This window comes from Nesoenas mayeri (assembly GCF_963082525.1).
Source record: "Nesoenas mayeri genome assembly, chromosome: 1".
Classification (NCBI taxonomy): domain Eukaryota; kingdom Metazoa; phylum Chordata; class Aves; order Columbiformes; family Columbidae; genus Nesoenas; species Nesoenas mayeri.
In genome coordinates this window covers 76,442,411-76,461,273 of record NC_137541.1, presented here as the reverse complement: position 1 = coordinate 76,461,273, position 18,863 = coordinate 76,442,411, and the positions used below count along the sequence as shown (strand labels likewise).

The window sequence follows — 18,863 nt, the reverse complement described above, 5'->3', positions numbered from 1 at the left end:
TCACCCTTAGAAATTTTCAAAACCCAACTGAGCACTTTCATCTAACTACAGAGCTTGCCCTGCTTTGTGCATGAGGTTAAAGTACATAAATTTCAGAAGTCCCTTCTAATGTGATTTATCCTATGATTCTAAATTTGCTCTGCAGAGGCTTTATAAATGATGAAGCAATATACAAGATAAAGATAAACTCCTTGTGTCGTCAAGTCTCTTTCACCTTACCTGGAACCAAACTGACCCAATCTCATATCAGACTGTTGCTGAATGTTTCTGCAAGATGGATTTACGAGACTGAAATGTTCTACTAGTGGACTTCCATACCTTACTATTTAAAATTTAACTTTACAGGTACATAGTACTATCGGGTGATGATTCAGCCACCATGTAGGTCACTTTGAACTGCAGTTTTGAACTCTTGGTCGCATTTTCATATATCTCCAATCCTGGTATCTGACCTAGATTTGTGCCATGTCCTTCAAAGTTTTGGCCAGCGTCTCTACAAATGATGACCTGTGATACCCAGGAACCACTGGAACAAATGTTGTCAATTGTCTCCAATTCTACAGAACTATTTTTAAGCCCTGGCAGAGCTTTTTTTGTGGAATGTTAAAAAGCAGAATGAACAAAACAGGCTCTTGTTTGCCCACGTTTCTTTTCTGAGTACACCAAAGTATAGAAGACAGAAGAGAGCAAGCATGGCCAGTCACTACCTTGAGATGGAACTTGAAATGCAGTCCTAGCACACACCTAAATTCAACAAATGGAAACTTCTGGATCCTGTAATGGAGACATAGCCTAAACTCTGTCCATTGTCAAACCTCTATGACAGTGGGCAGGTTTTTGAAAGAAAGCTTACCTTTGCGTATGCTCTGTAATCTCTTTTCCACTGCTGTGCAGACAAAAATTTCTGTTCCAGTGAATGCAGTTCTGCTAGTTCAGACTCCCTTCGTTCCTGATCCTATTAAAATTTATATATCAAACAGAGGAGTTAAATATTTGGTTTACGTCTTACAATTATATTACATGAAAGAAAAAAAACCAAAAGAATTGGGATATTTGAACAAGTTGTCGTTTAAACAAATCCAAACACTGATAATGTTGGGTTTTTATGAAACATTTAATTGAGAAGACTGCAGTAGTTTGCAGTATGCTATTGTCATCACATTAGCTGCTGAGTCATATGATAAACTTATCATGTCATATGATTGTTACCTCTCACTTGAATAGTTTCCATATCATAATCCTGGAATTAGATCTAATGAGAGCTGCTAAAAAATGCAGGAATATGTTGGGAAAATGTTTGCAAGATTATTATTTTTTTTCCTTATAATTTCCATATTTTAAATTCCTCTCCTCTCCTTGGGGCGGGGGAGGGGGGGAGGGTGTGAAGGGGGAGAATACTCTGGGAAGAACAAGAGGCACAGGCAAGATGGATTTTTTGTGAAAACAACCAACCAAATTTTTTTTTGGTAGTAAATCTCCTTCTTTTTTTCTTTTTTCTTTTTTTTTTTTTTGAAAACACACAAAAAATTAGATATTACCAATCAGTTTTTGTTCTGAATGCCAGTCTTCTCAGAAAAATAAATATATATATATTCTAATTCACACACATATACACACACACACAAATCAATGTATCTGCCCTAACATGTCACCACTTATAGAATCCATACCAAAATTTTCTTGCCACAGCTGTACCAAATGGAGTTATGGGGGACACAAAAAATACATCCAATCAAAAGTGTAGTAGAAATGGAAGAGGCATTTATTCAAACTAGAGTATGACGTATTACAAAAGCTAATGTATCTAACTGCAGCATCTTTATGTATCAAAACTAGGCAAGACTATCTCAAGGAATTTTTCTGAATCAAAACAACACTACGCCAAACATTTGCTTAGTGAAATAATACTATAGAAAAAGAAATCTGGACCATTTCCCTTGGCTTTACATGCATTATGCTTTATTATTAATCCAGCTCATGACCTTCTCAATTTGTGGGATCTTATATGAGTATCTTTCAGTGGCTTGGCTAGATTTTTCATTATTAATTTTAATCTAGTGATGACAGAAAATTTCCTCTACATTGTTCCCAACACCAAGGACATAAGGGAATTAATTTCTATTCTCACACTAAATTATTAACATTTTGCAGACCTTGTGACAAGTTTAGAAATACGATTAGATTTTTTCAGTGAGTACAAACTAACTTTTGCCTCAAGCTTTTTCATCAGCTCTTGTTCAATTCTCTCCTTTTCAAGTCTTGCTGCTTCTTCTTGTTGTGCTTGAATTTGAGCTTCCTCTGAAGATTGGGAAATATATCAAGAGCACAGTTATATTTTGCTTAATAAAACCAGACAAACCTTTTTTTAATTAGATGTAATGACAAGACAACCACAATAATGAACAGCATGGATGTGTGTATTATATTGTGCAGAAATCTTCCAAATGAGCTGAATTAATTTAAATCATAGTACTAAAACACACTGTGGTGCTACCACATCAGTCTCTGACAACACAAGTGGAGACAAGGAGCAGAAAGCCCTCTTCTTCCCCTCAGAAATGGCAGCAGGAACACACTCTTATCTACAGCTTCAATGGACCCAGTTTCTTAATCCGGACTCAAGGGTAAAACTATCTGAATGGTTCAGCTCAAAGTGACTCTTCTCCTTTCCTACAGCCTTTGGTTTCCTACAACTTCAATCTTACTGCTATTTGTTGAAATCCTCTTCAGGATCAGCGACTTCTGATCCCGGTTTTAGTTTTTCTTTGCTGCCATAGGGACTAGAAAATTAGAGATGGTGTGAAAACTAAAATAGATTCCAACCTCTAAGCCTAAACTAGTACAGCCTATGCATCAATCCTGATGTTCTCAAACAGTGGCATGAATGTCACTGCCTATGTGCAAATCACTTCAAATTTATCTGTGTTGCACAGAGGCAGGAGCAACGGCAGCTCCCAAATCTGCCTGTACCCCCCTGAGCCGTGACTCCCCGCCACCGAGATTACTAGTGATTAGCAGTCGCTTACTATAACTAGCAGTCATAGCAAACCCAAGCCCCCACCAGGCTGGATTAAGGGTAGAAAGGGAAGCAGGAGTGATGGATCTGTTGTTCAGACAGGGGTATGGATTGTGACACTAAAACTCCAAAGCAGACACGTTCAGATGGGGCGGACAGGTCAAATCACACAACTGGGATTTCACTTTAAGGGCTACAGGGATCTACAATAGAAAGACCTTGAAGAAGTGAGTGGAGAATCAGTCAGTCAGTAGAGGCAGAAGACGTCATCCTCCTTCCCAAGTTCCTAATCACAGTAGAAATAACTGGAGAAAAGAGTATGGTTCCGATAGGAAAGTGACTTCCAGTAACAAGTAACACAGAATTTGGCCCACACAAGAAAAGAAGGAGGAATCACCTGTGTTCGTGAGATAGAGATAGATATTGATCCACATACAGTTTAGGAAATTGCTTTCTGTCCATTTATTTAAAATAAGTGATTTTTGCCGTCATAATCTCTATAAATGAAGTACACAGTACCTTCCTCTTTCAGCCTCCTTTCTTCTTCTTCTTTCTGTAATCTCAGTTGTTCGGCTTTACTAACTTTATTTTTGCCACCAGACTTAATGTTTGCAATAAAAAGAAAAAGAGTGTCAATATTATTTGAACATATTTTGGGAGGTATTTGTCCTCTATAACTCTGCCCTTCTAACGTGATCCCTGAATTAAAATGTTAGACAATGAAGCCTCCAGAACAGCAACCCACATCTTGGGCTCAACTTTTTTTTCTCTTTTTCATGATGCAATATATGCTCTCACAATTAATACATTATTCTATGGTAGACATTCCTGAACACTGCCACAACAGAACAATATTAAAATGTCTTGTTTTAATGTAGAAATTGAATAAAAGGTGGACCTGATAAGTAAGTAGATGTTAGAACTTCAAACATTTTAGGAAATACTGGGAAATGTATTTTGGGATATAGGCAAGTCTGGCGTTTAGAAGCATCTAATACGCAAGACAACTAAAAGAGAGTTCTCTTTTTTGTTGTAAAATTCTAACCACAACTCAAGACAGTTAACTGTTCAACCTCTAGGCTAATTCTAGAATAACTGTATTTTAAATTTGGGTTTCTCAGAAATTATCTTCGTTTTCAGTTCTCTGCCATCTGGATATACATTTAAAAAAAAAAATAATAAAAACAAATTTAAAAATGCGGCCATTAAAACACAAAATCTACTGCCATATAACAGATTAACCAAAATAGAACACTGTATTTTGTCCTGTAATTCATAGCATTCATAGATTCCTCACTGATGATACACATAGATATTTTATAATTGGATCTGTGCATGAGGCCACATTGTTTTCAAGAGACTTGAACAGCATAATTCCTGTTGGATTTGATGATGTTTGCTAATGACCCCCTCACTTCTTTCCTCACCAGCAAAAAGAAAGTCTCTTGGATGGGTTTTTAGTTTTTATTACCATTTTGTTTGATTTTGTGTTTGTTTGCTTTCTGCATTGACCAGGGATGGTTTAATCAAATGTGTAGGATCAGCACTATCACTACAAAATGCCATTTAAAATAAAGATGGAAAATCTGCTTGTTTCAGTTACTTGCAGTCACTTTTCAGTCAACTTGTTTTCACATGCTTATGACTTAACATAGAAATGACAAAGCTGAGATGCACGGTTCTCCAAGGAATACATTTGAACATGCTCTTTTCTGGGGGAGGGGTGGATAATTTCATTCTCGCTGTATTAATAATAATACATGGGCATAAATTCATGCAAGCCAGTTTCCCATGGTCTTCTGTCTGTTGTGCTCCCTGCCCATCACGTTCTGTGCGCAGCCTGCAGCCCAAAGCCAAGGCACTGGCTCTGTGCCTGGGCACCCCCTGCCAAGCAAAACTCACAGCGGCTGCACTTGCCGCCTTCTCTTTGGCTGCTCCGCAGAAACACGACTCAACCTCCTTGCAAAAGGGACACAAGCTCAGTGTCCTGGAGACGCCTGTTACTCTTTCAAATTTGATTCAGCCTGACCAGCTGGCTCAGAAGAGACACATATTAAAAACCAAAAAAAAAACAAACTCTCCAACTTTTTCCTTTTAAAAAACACATTTGCATGCAATTATGGTGTCACAGCACCTTTGTTATAACAGAACCTCTTAAAAATAATGTTTTGTAGACATTAAGTCCAGAAGTAATTGATGTTTACTTTAATTTCAGTATGAAATGCTTTGTAATGCTTTGTAATGCTTTGTAATTTTACTCATTTAATTTCCAAAATAACAGAATTGTGTTGACACACTATATAAATGAACACTGCAAGGGCCAAAATGCTGTATGTGAACTAGAGCGTATTTCTGTCTACCTACCTTTTTTTTCTTTTTTGGACCCTAGAAGTTCAGGGCGGGGAAAAAGAAGAAAGTGAGCATCAGAGAACAAGGCATTGAGCATTAAGGAATAATTAGAAAATATAACTACTCGACAAAATTAGATGAGATTAACTGTTGAAAAAATAATAATGACAATCACTTCAATACTGGAGAAAATTAGCCACTAACACATGACTCCAGACCGTCATAATCTAACAGGTTAGACTATGTTTATGGTTATAGAAGTGGATCTACTTATTCCCACAAATAAAAACTTAATGTACAATAAATATATAATTTAGTCCAATATACAATTTACTCAAAAAACATTTTCTGAACTGATCAACTGATGCTGTGTGCTACTCCTGTTAACACTAAATTACATCACGCGATGACCTAGGACGGCACAGAAACACCACCAGAGTCTTGTCTTGTTCATGGGGAGGCTGCACACAAAGTGAAAAAGTGTAATTAGGGGAATTCTCCAAACAACTACAGTAAACAAAAACTGGTTCTAGGAAGTCAAACACCTATCAGTGAATCAGTTATTTGATTTACCAAACCATTTCCTTTTCTGTGCAATATCTAAATATCGCTGTGTGAGTTCAGAGAGCGTAACTGATGAGAACATCTCTGCAGGGTGGGGAGGGAGCAGACGGGCTGCACCAGGGAACGCGGAGCCTTTTGTTACCGTGGGGCGATTCTGACAGCAGAGTTTTAGTTCCCTCGGAGCAGCTACAGCAACAAACTGCAGCACGAGAAACGAGACTGGGGGATTTCAGAAAAGCCAACGTGCCCTTCAGCCACGAAGATAATGAAGGGAGTGGAGCATGTCCCTTACGAGGAAAGGCTGAGGGAGCTGGGGCTCTTTAGCTTGGAGAAGGCTGAGGGGTGACCTCAATGTTTATAAATATATAAAGGGTGAGTGTCACGAGGATGGAGCCAGGCTCTTCTCGGTGGCAACCAATGATAGGACAAGGGGTAATGGGTTCAAACTGGAACACAAGAGGTTCCATTTAAATATGAGAAGAAAATTCTTCACTGTGAGGGTGCCAGAGCACTGGAACAGGCTGCCCAGGGGGGTTGCAGAGTCTCCTTCTCTGGAGATATTCAAAACCCACCTGGACACATTCCTGTGTAACCTCATCTGGGTGTTCCTGCTCTGGCAGGGGGATTGGACTGGATGATCTTTCGGGTCCCTTCCAATCCCTGACATTCTGTGATTTTTCGAAGCCTTAAATCCCCTTTTCCAAACACCAGTCCTTCAGCAGCCTGCGGGGAACACTTCAGCCCAGCCCTTACCACTGCCCCACTGAACCAGCGCCTCAAGCCGCCCGTTACCGCCACTCTTGCCGTCCCTTCTTCCCCGCAGCAGCTCAAAGCCCCGCGGCTACAGCGGCGCCAGGAACACAGCCCGCCGCCGCCACCGCCCGCCCGCAGCTGCTGAGGGCGCAGGGGCAGCCCCGTGGCCTGGCCCCAGCAGGCCGCACCCGGAGCCCCGGGAACAAAGCGCCGTACGGAGGAGAGACCCCAACCCACCCCGGCCGCCCCCGGCCCGCTCTCACCATGGCGCCGCCGCGTTGCCTAGGCGACCAGCCCCTCCTCCCACATGCACGCCGCTGGCCAATGGCGTGCGTCCGTCCTTCCCCCGCCCCAGGCCGGGCGAGAGGAGGGCGGTGTCTCCTGTTGCGGCTTTGCCGTAAAGCGGCGCCGGCGCGTAGCTGGTGAGATATTGACCTTCTCCCTCTGCCCCCGCCGGGGAGGGTCGGGACGGGGGTTTGGGGGTCGTGTGGGGGTGAGCCCCATGGGGACAGGGCAGGGCGGCAGGCGCCGGTCCTCGCAGGCAGAGCAGGGGGAGGCGGCAGCCCGGGGGGAACGGGCCGCGGCCCGGCCCCCGCTGTTGCCGTCTGGGGCGGGCGGGCTGCAGCACGGTGGCTTTTGTTTACCAAAATAAAAGTGGGTTGAAGTCGCTACTAACGCGTGATATATTTTTCACGTTACGTTTTGCCAGTACTGGCAAATACTGCCAGCACTGGACTCAATTCGTAATGCACTTAAACAACTTAAAATAAAAACCCAAACAAAATTTATGAACGCAAAAATTGCAGGAATACCTACAGTCTTGTTTTTTTGGGGGGCTTGGTTTATTTTTTGTTGATTTTTCTTTGTTTTGGGGGGTTTTGTTTGTTTCGTAGTTGTTTTTTTAATATATATACACATATATATGTGTATATATATATACACACACACATATATATGTGTATATATATACATATATATGTATATATATATGTGTGTGTGTGTATATATATATACATATATACATATGTGTGTATATATATATACACATATATATGTGTATATATATGTGTGTGTGTATATATATGCACATATATACATATGTGTGTGTATATATATATATACATATGTATGTGTGTGTGTGTATATATATATATACCTTGTTTCCCCAAAAATAAGGCTTATGCTGAAAATAAGCCCTAGCATGATTTTTCAGGATTTCTGAGGATGCTTGAAATATTATCCCTACTCCAAAAATGAGCCCTATATACAGTACATTAAAAAAATCAATTTAAATGGTGTCCAGGCAGCTATTAAGAGTAAGCATGTTTGGAGCAAAAATTGTATTAGACCCTGTCTTATTTCTGGAGAAACGGGGTGTGTTACCACTGTAGATATATATGTACACACATATGTATATAGATATAGGTGTTTGTGTAGCAGAGCACAGTGAGAAGCTGCTGGGCCAGCAGCTGAGATGAAAGCAGCTGATGAACAGCACAGAGATAAACGGGTGTTATGGTAGTTCAGGGGTTTTGGAGGTTTCTTGTGTTGAGGACAGGTGGAAGGGTAGACAAGAAACTAGACAATCAAAAATGAAAGAAGCCAAAAGCAGACAAGACACTGGGTAGAATGATAAAGTAACAGAGTTAGAGCGAACAGGGCTCGGTAGGATAAAGGAGTCTGGTTAGAAACTGTGCGGTTCCTGTGGAGGATGAGGCTGGGGTTTACTGACTCCCATATGGAAGGCTAACGTCAAACTGATTATTCTTCAGGTTAAAAAAAAAATAGCAGACAAGATTAAAAGAGTTCACTGCAATGTGAGAATGGCCAGTTCTTTAAGACGGGAAGTGTTGAATCTATACAAAAATGTAAGTGTCTGAAATGCCACAAGCACTTTCCTCAACCAGACAAAACCCTTTTACTGTACACTGGATCTATTAAAACAAAACAAAACTCTTTTTTTTTTTTTTTTTTCTTCAAGCTGCTGTACCTTGGAAGGGAATATCCCAAAGGAGCAGACTACTTTAGAAGCCGTTTGAAAGCAGCTTTTCTAAAAAACAAAGATGTGAAAGATCCCGAAAAAATTAAGCAACTAATTGCACGAGGAGAATTTGTTATAAAAGAGTTGGAAGCTCTGTACTTTCTCAGAAAATACAGAGCTATGAAACAGCGCTACTACAGTGACGACAATCAATAACTGGTATTAATGACCTGGCATGTAATGATATAAATCCATAAAAACAAACAATAAAAGAACTGCAACCTGAGAAGAAATGAAATGTAAATCCTTCCAACCCATCTAAAGTATAAATTAAGACTTTGCGTCCCCTTATGTAGTCACTTGAAGGATTTCTATTATATGGGTATTAGGTTTTTCCTCAACTACTTTTGACCTCCTTGAACTAAAACTCCATGTATGAAAACCATTTTGCAGGAAGTAGTGGCAACATGACTTGTTTCCCCAAAAATAAGACTTAGGCTGAAACTCCAGACTCCATTCTGTTTCACTTCGATATCACTGTTGAACAGCTGTGCTTTTGTTAGCTGTTAGCTGCGTGTTTGAGTACTGATTCAAGGTGCTACACTTCTCCTGTAACTTCAAAGATTCCTCTGATTTTGAAAGTCTTCCACATTTAATGATTCATTTCCACTGTAAATGAGCACCTTCCAAAAAGTAAAGTAAATTATTAAAGACTTTAACTACATCTGCTTTACTGTGCAAGAGCCACGTTGGCAGGCTAGCAGGACTGCTGTCTTACTCTGTTAGAAAGAAGACTACAGGGTCAGGAAAGGGTGAATATGAACAATATTGGTTTAAGCACCAAAGACAATTCCTGCTGCTGCTGATTTCTGATGTTGTGTAATCACCGTAGCAGGAAAGCAGAACTTTATCCTTTTCTCCTGGAAGAAAAGTTTTACTGTGGCTGTTTGCTCCATGGCAAAGTCTGTGGACAAGACAAACTTGTGCCAGAACTGATACTCTGCACATACTATGGTTTGGGGATTTTTTTTCCCCTCACATAACTGATACTGGAGATAGGACAGGAATAATCTTTGAAATATATAGAGGTACTCACTGCAGAAGAACTGTTGGCAATTGCAACAGTCTTTACACATGTAAATTCCAGAACAGAATAAAAAAAAAGTGATGGCAAATTAGACAGCGTGCTACCTTGTGGTGAATTGTATGTGCTTCAGTTTCTAGCACATTTATGTGAAAAATGGTCTTTCCACTTCAGCTTAACTCTTCTACAATATGTTGCAGTAAAACCTATTCTGAACTAATACTTCTATATACAAAATTTAACCTACCCTCCTCAGTAACTGATAAAAGATTATCCAGACATGGTAACAAAGGGCCAAAGCGTAAGTTTATAGAGCAGTAGCAGTTTCATGTTTCCCCCCGCACTGGATGCCATCATTACTAAAAAATGCCTTTTATATTTTCTGTAAGTCTATGGAAGGCATTTAATAGAAGAAAACAAACATGCACCTGGGAATTATGACGGAATAGCAATTCGGAGTCTTTTAAACTTGTGGACTAATTCACATCAGGTCTGCTGTGAGACTAACGAGAACAAGGTCTCTTGGGCACAACTGGAGATGGTGCAGCCAAGCAGTGATTACCAGTGAGCGAGGCTCTGCCCGGCACAGAACACTAAACCAGCACGGACCAGAGGGGATGGATCAGGACAATAAAGTGTTTTGTCAAAGCGCGGCAGCCCCCCTCTCACAGGAAGGGAACACCAGTGGGCAAAGACAACTGCTTTGTGACAGGCAACGAGAAGTACAAGAAATAAATGGAGAATAACTGCCAAACTGGTGCAATTCACAGGATATTCCATTACAGAGATGAGACGCTGAAATTCTTGGAGACAAAGCAAACTGAGAGAGAAACTCACAATAGCTATTTTTTATTACATTACAATAAATAGGAGCAGTACAGTTTGACAAAAAAAAATTTCAAATTCCAGATCACCTCACAGCACATACTCCTAAAAACATTAAAAACTTTAAAACAAACAGTGGTCTTTTTTTTTCTTTTTTTAACTTAATGTCTAGTATGACCAACATTCCTAGGTCACGCAACCAAATGATGGAAAAAAACTGGATCACACTGCATATATGTTCCACATCAAATAAAGCACACTGTACAAAATGTGCATGTTTCAGTTTACACTATACAAAAATAGTTAAAATACATTCCAGGTAAACATATTACATTAAGAAGTCATTCTAGTAAGAAGTTGGCACTCAAGAGGAAAAAGCAGAAGTATTTTCAACATGAAAACACAAGACAGTGGAATAAAGAAATGTTAGGAAAGATTTACCATCTATGTAGCTTTATGTAAACTTCAGACAAAATGATTTCTTTACAGTTTGACGGTCTTTGAGCGTAATAATTGTATTGCTTCGTAGTACAGACAAGAGCAGAAGACTGTGTCAGTATTTACCCATTACAGAGATCCTGCTACTGTAACAAAATCTATACAGTGAAACTTTATGTTAGCAAAAATTCCAGGGCAGTGAGACTTGTCAAAAGAGTTAAATTTCAGTTTTGCGAAAACCAATTATAAAGTTGTTTACCAGAGTTACATAAAGCTACTGTAAGAAGGTGTTACTCCCTGACACATGGCAATTTAATGTATTAATGTGGTAAGTGATTCACATGTTCATTTAGTTGTTGCTATCAGAACAGACAGCATCCAGGGATGTTCTTTGAAAGCATTTCAAATAGGGAAAGACAGAATAATTACAAGATCAACTTGTGCAAGCTGCAATCCAACATGCTTCACCAAATCTCAACAAATATTAAGACAAAACGGCACAACAGTGGCAAGGATGTGTATTTAAAAAAAAAAAAAGGTAAATAAGGGCTAATCTAAATAAACTTTATACTCAATTAGATTGGTAGCTACAGATCACATTGACCAAAACAACCCAAATTTATATATAGCTTTATATTGGAGCTATAGAAATCCACATTTCATGATTAAAACATTTCAGCTAAAATTTCTCCTAACACTTTTTAGTTAAATTAACATCAGAATTTTAGACCAGCCCTAATTTTACATGCAGTGTGACTCAGTTACCAAAAATCTTCAGGTAATCTTAGGATTACTTCCATTTGCTCAAGGTATACTCGCCACTTTTGCTACATTCTTCATATATAATCAAGACTGTCTACAATGTGCAAATAACTGTCTCCAAAATGTTTTAACCTTGGAAGCTATAAAATGTTTTGCAACATTAAGAAATCTGTTCTTACTCCTTATTGGTCCTTACGAGATAATGTTAGGTTCCCCTATTACTGTTTTTCAGAATATTTCATCATCTAAAGTATATTTCACATCGAAGCTGAAAGGAGGGCAGGGCGTTATTTCTCGCAGCCACATTGAAATTAAAGACCACCCAGCAATGCAGACAGTATCGGGCCCTTGCCAGCTTTGCACCTCTCCACCTATGAGAGTCACTGTGGGGTTTTTTGGTAAAAGCAAAAGAATGCTTTTCTCATGCAGCTGCACCTTTGACATCATATAAATGGTCCAGGTTGGGTATGGAAAATTTCTACATCCTCGTTTAGGTATACCTTAGGTTAGAGCAAAGCTGCTAATCCCTGTCCCAAACTTTCCAGTGTCCTGAACTATCCTACTTCAATGTCTAGTGTTTTATTTTTTCAGGTACACCAGAGTCACATTTTCAAGTTTTACTCTGCAGCCAAGTTCGGTACTATGAAGAAGTGTACCTTTAGGGATCCAGGCCCTAACGAAAAATCAAACAACACAACATTTACAGTAAGACAACAGGAACTAGCAACACTGGAATTACTGGCTCTTACTTTAGTGCAGAATAGCTAGACTACTGCAGTACCAAAAATGAAAGCTTCTGCAAAAATTCTGCATTAATGCCAATCAGAAAAGGAGCAGGGGAGGAAAAAAAAATAATCACAAGAGAACTTAATCACAAAGAAAGACAACATTAAAATCTTGGTCTAGTTTCATGACAGTCTAGACACTAGATTGCCACTCACCAACCATTTAGTTTGTGCAACAAAACTAGCACTTCACGAACATCACACAAAAAACACTGACTCTGGAAACCATGTTCTATGCTGATGGTTTGTGCAAATTCCACACTACTTCTGTGGCACAGTCGATTTCCAAATTATTTGCATGAAGCAGCTAAATTCAACTCATTCATTCACTCATTTGATGTCCCTAGAATTTAAAATTCCTCCCCTATTTTGCACAAAACGGGCATCTAGAAATATTTAATGCCACTCTTGGGGAAAAGAGAATGGTTTTACTTCACTATGTAGTTTAGGATTCACTCCAATTTAATTCTTATGGTAAATTCTGGATCCATGTATGAATTAACCTAAGAACTTGAATCAACTTATCTGTTAAGGCTTTCTAGCATTTCCTAGAGACACTGAGGGCAAAATCCTGTACCTACCGAACAAAGCTACTGAAAGATTTGCCACTGGGGGTCAGGAGAGCTAGGATTTCACCTTGGTCTTCAGATACAAAAAGTTAGTGAAAGTCTTAAAGCAACGCATTAACAATAGCAAATTAACCTAATTAGAGCTCTTACTTTTCCCATTGCCAGATGTGCATTATTGTCTTTTTTAAATTTTTCTTTTTTTTTTATTTTTATAGAAAAAATAGAATATTTAAAGAGTGACCGTGACAAATTGCGTCGAAAAAATTTTTTGTGAAAGCTTATTCTTTACATTCATTAAAGTTGATCTGAAATGCTACAAGACTAGATGCCTAGAAGCAAAATCAACAGGAAGACTATAAAGGCTTCTGGTCTCTCTGTATTGCAGTCAGTCTAAAAAGAAAAGGAAGGCTGAAATGAAAGTCTCTTTTGCTAACTAGTCCTTTTTCCCAACCAGATTTAAAAACTGAAAGACTGAAGGGCATGTTAGAATCTATAGAGCATCATTTCATTGTTTGCATTGCACACGGAACAGAAGTTCACAATCAGTAAGAAAAACAGGAAGTTAGCAACTGTGCATGCACCAAAGAGTCCTAAGACAGCTCTCGGGTTTTTGTGTGTGTGTGTGTTGGGTTCTTTTAATTTTTTTTCTTTTTTCTTTTTTTTTTCTCTCACAGGCATTGCTAGTTCAAGAACCAACAGTCAAAGAATACTGGCACTTTAAGAGGAATGAAGTTTCCACTGTCATTTAAAACAAGCATTCAGGTAAAGCTAACAGGATCATGAAGCAGAAAGTAAAGTAATGCTAAAACAAATGCTAATAATTTAGTGTAATGTACAAAAATTACTTAAGTACTTCTTAAGAATAAGGATAGATTGTATTTACATAATTATACACTTTGTCTTTGTCTTCTTTTTCTTCTTTTTACCATCTTTGCTCATCTTCTCTTTGTGTTTTCTGATTTCTCGAACTAATGTATAGAAGGCATCATCAACACCCTGAAAAGAGACATACATGCACACATTTAGATCACACTAAAAGACTTAAACGCTAGCTTAGGTACAGCCGGTTTTCATCTGCCCTTGTTCGCAGCTGCTCCCCAACCTGGGTTTCCAGCAGCCTGCAAGTGACGGCTCAGGGGTTCACCACAGACACCCCACAGATCCAATTCCATCACTAATGTACTAAGGAAAGTAATGTAGTGTGCTGCCCTCTTCTCCAACAGGGCACGTTGTCCCATCTTGAGCTGGAAAAGTACAGGTACCACACACTTAGATTCTAAATATGTATAAAGTTCTGAAGCATTAATTTTGTTTATGCCTTAATCTATATGCAGCTTTAAAAAGTAAATTCAAACATTTGTAGCAAAAATTTTACACCGAAGAGATAGTTATGATTATTCTACATCTTCAGATCATTTCTCAGGCACACTGATGCAGTAATCACACCACAGTTTTATAAATATTTACATATGCAAATCAATCAATCCCATATTCCAATGATAAATTATTATTTGATAAATCATTTTATTTGAATTACATAGTTAAAGACACGTGGAACACATTATCTCTGATGCTGTATGATGACCAGTAATTTACAATCCCCACAGCTCCAACAGGAACAGACACAAAAGCTAATGTTTCTTCACATGGAGTAGTTTTTAATTTTGGGAGGGTAATTATAGCTGACAAAAATTAACTCTGGTAAAGAGAATAGCATATCTAAAAGCCTGATACGAAGACTATCAAGTACAAAGTTATACAGTATGCTTTGTAACAACCTGTTTATGTGAAACAGTTTATTCTATTGCCTGGCTTTCAGGTGTCTCCAAATTCTAATCAAGTACCCACGTTCTCAGTCAGCCTTTACATTTAATAGTTTGAGTACTGGCAGTTATAAAATCATTAAGATGAAAAATGATCTTGATTCTTCACTGCCTTACTCTGTATATATTATCTTTTAGATAGATCACAAATACTTGTATAATATTAATGTATCACAGCAGCCAACTGCACCACTGTAGAACTAGGTCTAGAAATTTAGCCCTGTGACTAGCAGGTAGCTTCCTACCTCTTGGCAGTTCCTGAGTTTGCCTTCAAGCTGCCAATAAAAATTATCCATCTGTTTACTCCTGGATGCCTATTTCAGTAAAACAATTGAACCTGAACTCTGAAAAATGCACGAGAACAAAAAGCCAAAAATCATCTAATTCATTACTGTTTCAGTCAAAAACCAAATGGTGATGAAACTTAATATGGCAAGCCCAAGCAATACTGAGGTGTTAAATAGTTTCACTTCTATGCTCCCAGTATAACCTAAATTTATTTAAAACCTTCACGTTCAAGTTAATAAAACATTTACAAATAACTGATTTTCGATCAAAGCCTGCCTCCCAATACTAATAGCACACTTTTGCAAGTTCTTGTAATACACAAAATACACTTGCAAATAACTTATTAACATTCTAAAATATTATTGATCAACAAAATGGATGTAGCATGCCTAAGGGAAGAGTAACCTTGGTTCTGGAAAAGGTCATGTCCCCCATGAATCTTCTGAGAATTAGAAATGCTTGGTATTATTTTATAGGAAGCTAATGGATTTTCATTGTAACTTCAGTATTAATGTACAAAGTGAACATTTAGCAACATTCATATAGGGTAACAACCTAGAAGCAGTGATGTGTCAAAGTGTATCTACTGCAGTTCTCACCTCAGACACCCAGCTGGGAGGAAGGGATGAAAAATCAATCACAAGAGAGAGAAGAATGGTTTCATTCTTAGAACACAGGAATGGTACAAGAAAAACCTCTGCACAATATTCTTCTACAAGCAACCCTCCCTCATTAAACTGCTTTTAAAGTAAATACAGAGAAAATACCTTGTATAAAGTAATATCCAAAGACTATTATGGGCCTTTAAACACGACTGCACAATAAAAGTTGATATCTTTATTCTACCTAGGAAGTTGATAATCTTTTAAATATAGTGCATGTTGCAAAATACTATGGAATTGACTTAGCTTTTGTCCTTGAATTTACACCTTTGTAGATCAAGCCTTCAAAATTACTATTTATGTAGTAGTTTGATCATGCCACAATTCCTCTTGACTTCAGGTAGTGAAATGCAATATAACATACAAAACTCCAGTTACAATGCTTGTGAATTAGAACTACAGAACTTAAGATAAACTGAGGTCTTCTGCTTTTCAGTGGATTAAATTTTAAATGCAAGTAGCGGATACTCTGTTTACAGGAAAGTCCCTAAAGGCATCAGTGCTGTAAGATCAAAGGCGATCAACCTTTCTCGTTACTTCTCTCAGTGAGAAGGGCCTGCACACAGCTGACCTTCCTCCAACAATGGAGTTATTGTGTGTGGGCTTTTTGGAAAGCGTCAGATGTACTGAATGAGTGCTTTAAACCCAGTCTCAGGATTCAAACCTCCAAATTCACTGTGCATGCTCAGAACTACACCACACTGCCTCAAGAAAGGTGCACTGACAGAGCTCGCTCCTGGCACCCGATTTTCTAAAGGGCAACTATGAAAGGCAAAGGGAATGGAAAAGTCAGAATTGTTCCCCCAGAGGGAGCCTGCTCCTCACTGTAACTTTTATTTGGAGCACCACCCACAACCATACACAAGACTAGGCAACTAACCTGCCTATCAATAAGAAGCCTTAAATTAATCAGAAACTGGGAATTCCTTAATTCCCCAGCCCCAAAAATAGACCCTTAAACAAGTTTTAAATTGTAGAAAAAAGTCTTTTTATATTTTTTAAAATACATAATACATATATACATACACACATGTATCAGTTATGAGGAAGAGAAACTATTTGTACACCTATGTACTACTATGGAAAAATCATTAAATTAGTTTTAATCAGGAATCTAGAATTCCTAAAATTCAAATCTAGACCTTTTGTAATTCAAACATTTTACTATTAACCCCACTCAATCTGAACTGCATTATCTAGATGTCTAATTTATGCCCCAGATAAACTTTTTGTTATAGTATGTTTTTTATGTAAAAACTTTAATGCTTTCCAAAAAGAGATCTTTTGAAGATTTCACACTGAGTTTTACAAATTCCTTCTTGCTAGTTGGAAACCACAGACAAAGCGTAAGATGTTATGTACTTTATGCCTTACTGCATAACAGCCAAAGGAATGAACCTCTTGGAAAGCATCAGCAGTTAATGGTGATCTGGGTAGTCAAAGTTGCCAGTTACCTTGTAGATGATTAATGTAACTAAGAAGGCATTCCGCAAGCAGCAAGAAGTTCCAAGAGGTACCAAAACACACTGAACTATCACATTTGATTATCCACAGACAAAACCCAGAAAATAAATACTGCCTATCAGTGTAAACTGTGTTATCATAAATATTCTTGAAGTCTCAAATCCCAGCTGAAAGACTCACATTATTCGGTGCTGCTCTCCTTAGCTCTCTACTATGCATCAGACTGAAATAATATGTATCTTCTTGCTCAATGGAAAGCGATAAAAGCAAGACTGCTTTAAATGCCAGATTTCTTATTCTACTAGAATCACAATAATTTTGGAATACTCTTTCTCCAGCCTAACCTCCTAAATAAAAGGTTTTGAAATGACTATCAATACTATGTAGAATTTCCTGAAGTATAAAGACGAATGTTTCCTTCCCTGAGCAGATATTCTTGAAGTTCTGGAGGTTTCTATCCAAGACTGTTTGCTAAGTAGGGAATAAAAATAAAATAAAATACAAAACACACAAAAGACAGAAAGAAAGTAGGAAGCTGGTAGAAAGGAAGCATATGTTTGGTGAGCTATAAAAAGAACCTTAAAATCTGAAGATGCTTCCACCGAAAAAATAATGAAAACCACAACTCCCATCACCATGTTCTCCTTCTCCCAAGGAAGTCCATGGAAAGGAAAAGGAGACAGAATTCAGGATCGTTGAAGTCCCAGTATACAAAAAGAACTACTTTGAGCTATGGCAGCAAGAAACAGAAATGTTGGTTTTCAGAAGGCTAAAGGCTTAAGCAATTTGCTGTCATCAAAAGTACTCTTGCTGAGCTGCTGTTTGTTAGTTTTGGTAACTAGGAAAGAAGAAAACAAGGTGTCTTGATGGTATCAATTTTATTAAGATATTTGGATGCAAGACTGGGGAGCTTCATAACTGATGTTTCCAGTTTCCTGCAAGGAAACCTTTGATACTAATTGTATTTTTTTTTAAGCAAACATCTGAAGAATTATCTCAGAGCACTCATTCATTGCTTAAAAGCTGAGAATATAGTAAGCCTAAGCAGGTCTAGTTAAAACTGATACGAAAGAAATTTCCTCCTCCCTCCCCCTGGAAAAAGGAATAAAATTCCCTTATTGAAGGGAATATTCCTACAGTTGTGACAGTCTCTTTAGGATTCAAGTCAAATTCCACTACCTCTCCGCAAGATGTTCTCAAGCGTGAAAAAAGCTCTTTGAAAAGCAAACAGTTTTTCTTTTACACAAACGGGAAATTCCAGGTCATCCTCCTGTTGAGCAAGTATTTAAGGAGTAACAGCCCACTCTCTGCAATGGTGCAGTAAGTGGTAAAGAATTAATGGAATAACACTATATGCAAGGAGCTATTCTGATAGCTCGTTCAAAAAGCTAGTTTAGACTAGCACTTCTTCCGTATCACAGGTGCTTCTTCCCTTTCCTCCTGCCTTTTTTTCCTTAAAGTGGAGTATGTGGATAAAAAATTACTTTATGAGAATCTGGG

General features: G+C 38.3%; 2 protein-coding genes across 4 annotated transcripts in view; one reads left to right on the top strand and one right to left on the bottom strand.

The window, feature by feature from the left end:
* Positions 1–18,863, bottom strand: part of DNAI7 (dynein axonemal intermediate chain 7) — a 53,251-nt gene that overhangs the window by 17,001 nt on the left and 17,387 nt on the right. For both annotated transcript variants that reach the window (XM_080356063.1, XM_080356064.1), the window contains 3 exons: positions 3,536–3,617; positions 2,207–2,298; positions 854–955 (listed from right to left, as the gene is read on the bottom strand). In XM_080356063.1, the coding sequence (XP_080212189.1) occupies positions 854–955; positions 2,207–2,298; positions 3,536–3,617 (276 nt within the window). The remainder of the gene's footprint in view (positions 1–853; positions 956–2,206; positions 2,299–3,535; positions 3,618–18,863) is intronic.
* On the top strand, positions 7,044–13,965 carry ETFRF1 (electron transfer flavoprotein regulatory factor 1). Of its 2 annotated transcripts, XR_013923032.1 has the most exons (4): positions 7,044–7,104; positions 8,455–8,550; positions 8,664–8,962; positions 13,801–13,965. XR_013923032.1 is itself a non-coding variant. In XM_080356088.1 (3 exons), the coding sequence occupies exons 2-3, from the start codon at positions 8,506–8,508 to the stop codon at positions 8,877–8,879; spliced, it is 261 nt and encodes an 86-aa protein (XP_080212214.1). In that variant the 5' UTR covers positions 7,044–7,104; positions 8,455–8,505; the 3' UTR covers positions 8,880–13,965. The 2 variants fall into 2 exon arrangements, 1 of the variants encoding a protein (XP_080212214.1); XM_080356088.1 differs by having other exon boundaries at positions 8,664–13,965.

Bases quoted from the DNA above. Each gene is read 5' to 3' on its own strand.
- ETFRF1 (XM_080356088.1), top strand. From the start codon at position 8,506: ATGGCCAGTTCTTTAAGACGGGAAGTGTTGAATCTATACAAAAAT. The intron at 8,551-8,663 runs GTAAGTGTCTGA...TTTTTCTTCAAG, and splicing joins TGTTGAATCTATACAAAAAT to CTGCTGTACCTTGGAAGGGA.